Source organism: Geospiza fortis, unplaced genomic scaffold (genome assembly GCF_000277835.1).
Source record: "Geospiza fortis unplaced genomic scaffold, GeoFor_1.0 scaffold875, whole genome shotgun sequence".
NCBI classification, from domain to species: Eukaryota; Metazoa; Chordata; class Aves; order Passeriformes; family Thraupidae; genus Geospiza; species Geospiza fortis.
The window spans coordinates 87,117-89,116 of NW_005054737.1; the positions used below are offsets into that span (position 1 = coordinate 87,117).

Genomic DNA, 2,000 nt, shown 5'->3' on the forward strand with positions numbered 1-2,000 from the left:
GGGTGGCGGCGCGCGGCAGGGCCGGCCTGTGACCGGGGGTGTCTGGATGAGGAGATGAGCCAGCTCGCCTCCGACCCCGGCACTGAGGAGAGCAGGGTGTTCCTTGACCCCAGCACCATGGAGAAGGTCACTTACTCGGAGCTGAGGAAGAGGTGCGTCGTGGATCCGGCCTCAGGCTTCCTCCTCCTGCCGCTGCAGATCACATTCCCGGGGCTGGCAGGGAGGGTGAGCAGCAGGGAGCTGATGGACTCTGGCATCATCAGCCCCGACGTGTTCCGAGGCCTCGAGGAGGGCAGCGTGTCTGCCCAGGAGGTGGCAGAGAATGACATTGTCCAGCACTTCTTGCGCGGGACGAGGAGCGTGGCGGGGGTTGTCCTGCCTTCCGGGGAGCAGAAGAGCCTTTACCAGGCGCTGAGGGAGCATCTCCTGGTGCCTGGCGCTGCTCTCATGCTCCTGCAAGTCCAGGCCTCCACCGGCAGCCTGACAGACCCCCTGAAGAACAAAAGCTACTCCGTGGATGAGGCTGTCAGGGTTGGTCTCATTGGCCCAGAGCTTTACGAGAAGCTGTCCTCAGCTGAGAAAGCCATCACTGGGTACAGGGACCCCGCCACCGGGGAAATGCTCTCCCTGTTCCAAGCCATCAGGAAGGGCTTTGTTCCCAGGGATCACGGCCTCTGCCTCCTGGAGGCTCAGCTGGCCACCGGGGGGGTCATCGCCCCGGGCAGGCACCTGCGTGTCCCCATGGAGACAGCCTGTGAGTGGGGGCACATGGACGAGGCCACCAGGCAGCTCCTGTCCAGCCCTCCTGAGGACACCAAGGGGTTCTTTGACCCCGGCTCCAAGGAGAAGCTGAGCTACGCAGAGCTGCTCCAGCGCTGCGTCACCGACCCCAGCACGGGGCTCCTGCTGCTGCCGCTCCCTGGGGATGGCAGCGAAGGGACCCAGGGGACACTCGGCTTCTTCGACCACAGGACCCAGACAGCTCTGGAGAACACGCAGGTGCCCGTTGCTGTGGGGAAATTCAAAGGCAGGCCGGTGTCTCTGTGGAAACTGCTCTTCTCTGACTACATGCAGGGCGAGCAAAGAGCTGCGCTGGCTCAGCAGTTCCTGGCAGGAGTGCTCTCCCTGCAAGCGCTGGGAGAGGCCGTCAGAGCCGCTGTTGAGGAAAATGCTGCCACTGCTAACGTCACCTTCAAGGGCCTGAGGGAGCAGGTGACGGCTGACCAGCTCCTGAGCTCAGAAATCATCAACAAAGACTTGTTCAAGAAACTCAAGGAGGGAGAAACGTCGGCCAAAGAGGTGGTGGGCATGGACACCGTCAGGAAGTACCTGCAGGGCACAGGCAGCATCGGGGGGCTGCTGCTCCCCGACTCCCAGGAGAAGATCAGCATCTACCAGGCAAAGCGCAAGGGACTCCTCAGGCCGGGAACGTCTCTGATCCTCCTGGAGGCACAGGCTGCCACGGGGTTCGTCATCGACCCCGCTGCCAACAAGAGGTACTCCGTGGACGAGGCCTTACGAGCAAACGTCATCGGCCCGGATGTGTACGACAAGCTGCTGGCGGCGGAGAAATCTGTCACTGGCTACCGAGATCCTTACTCAGGGGCTAAGATCTCCCTGTTCCAGGCCATGCAGAAGGATCTCATCGTCAGGGACCACGGCATCCGCCTGCTGGAGGCCCAGATCGCCACCGGCGGCATCGTCGCCCCCGCCAACAGCCACCGCATCCCCGTGGAGGTGGCCTACAAGCGTGGCTACTTCGACAAGAAGATGAATTTAATCCTCTCCGACCCTGGCGACGACACCAAGGGCTTCTTCGACCCCAACACCCACGAGAACCTGACGTACCTGCAGCTGAAGGAGAAATGCATCACCGAGCCCTCCACGGGGCTCTGCCTCCTCCCTCTGAACAGCAGGAAGAGGCAGTTTGTGGACGAGGCCACCAGGCAGGTGTTCAGGAGCTGCTGGCTACCCGTCAGGTTTGGGCGCTTGCGGGGGGG

General features: G+C 62.7%; 1 protein-coding gene across 1 annotated transcript in view; it reads left to right on the forward strand.

Annotated features, from left to right (window-relative positions):
• The first annotated feature begins 54 nt into the window (after positions 1-54).
• LOC102033239 (epiplakin) overlaps positions 55-2,000 on the forward strand; it is a 26,046-nt gene continuing 24,100 nt past the window's right edge. Inside the window, 2 exon segments of the mRNA XM_031065329.1 lie at positions 55-1,997; positions 1,999-2,000. The exon segment at positions 1,999-2,000 is cut by the window's right edge and continues 4,750 nt beyond it. Coding sequence (XP_030921189.1) covers positions 55-1,997; positions 1,999-2,000 — 1,945 coding nt within the window.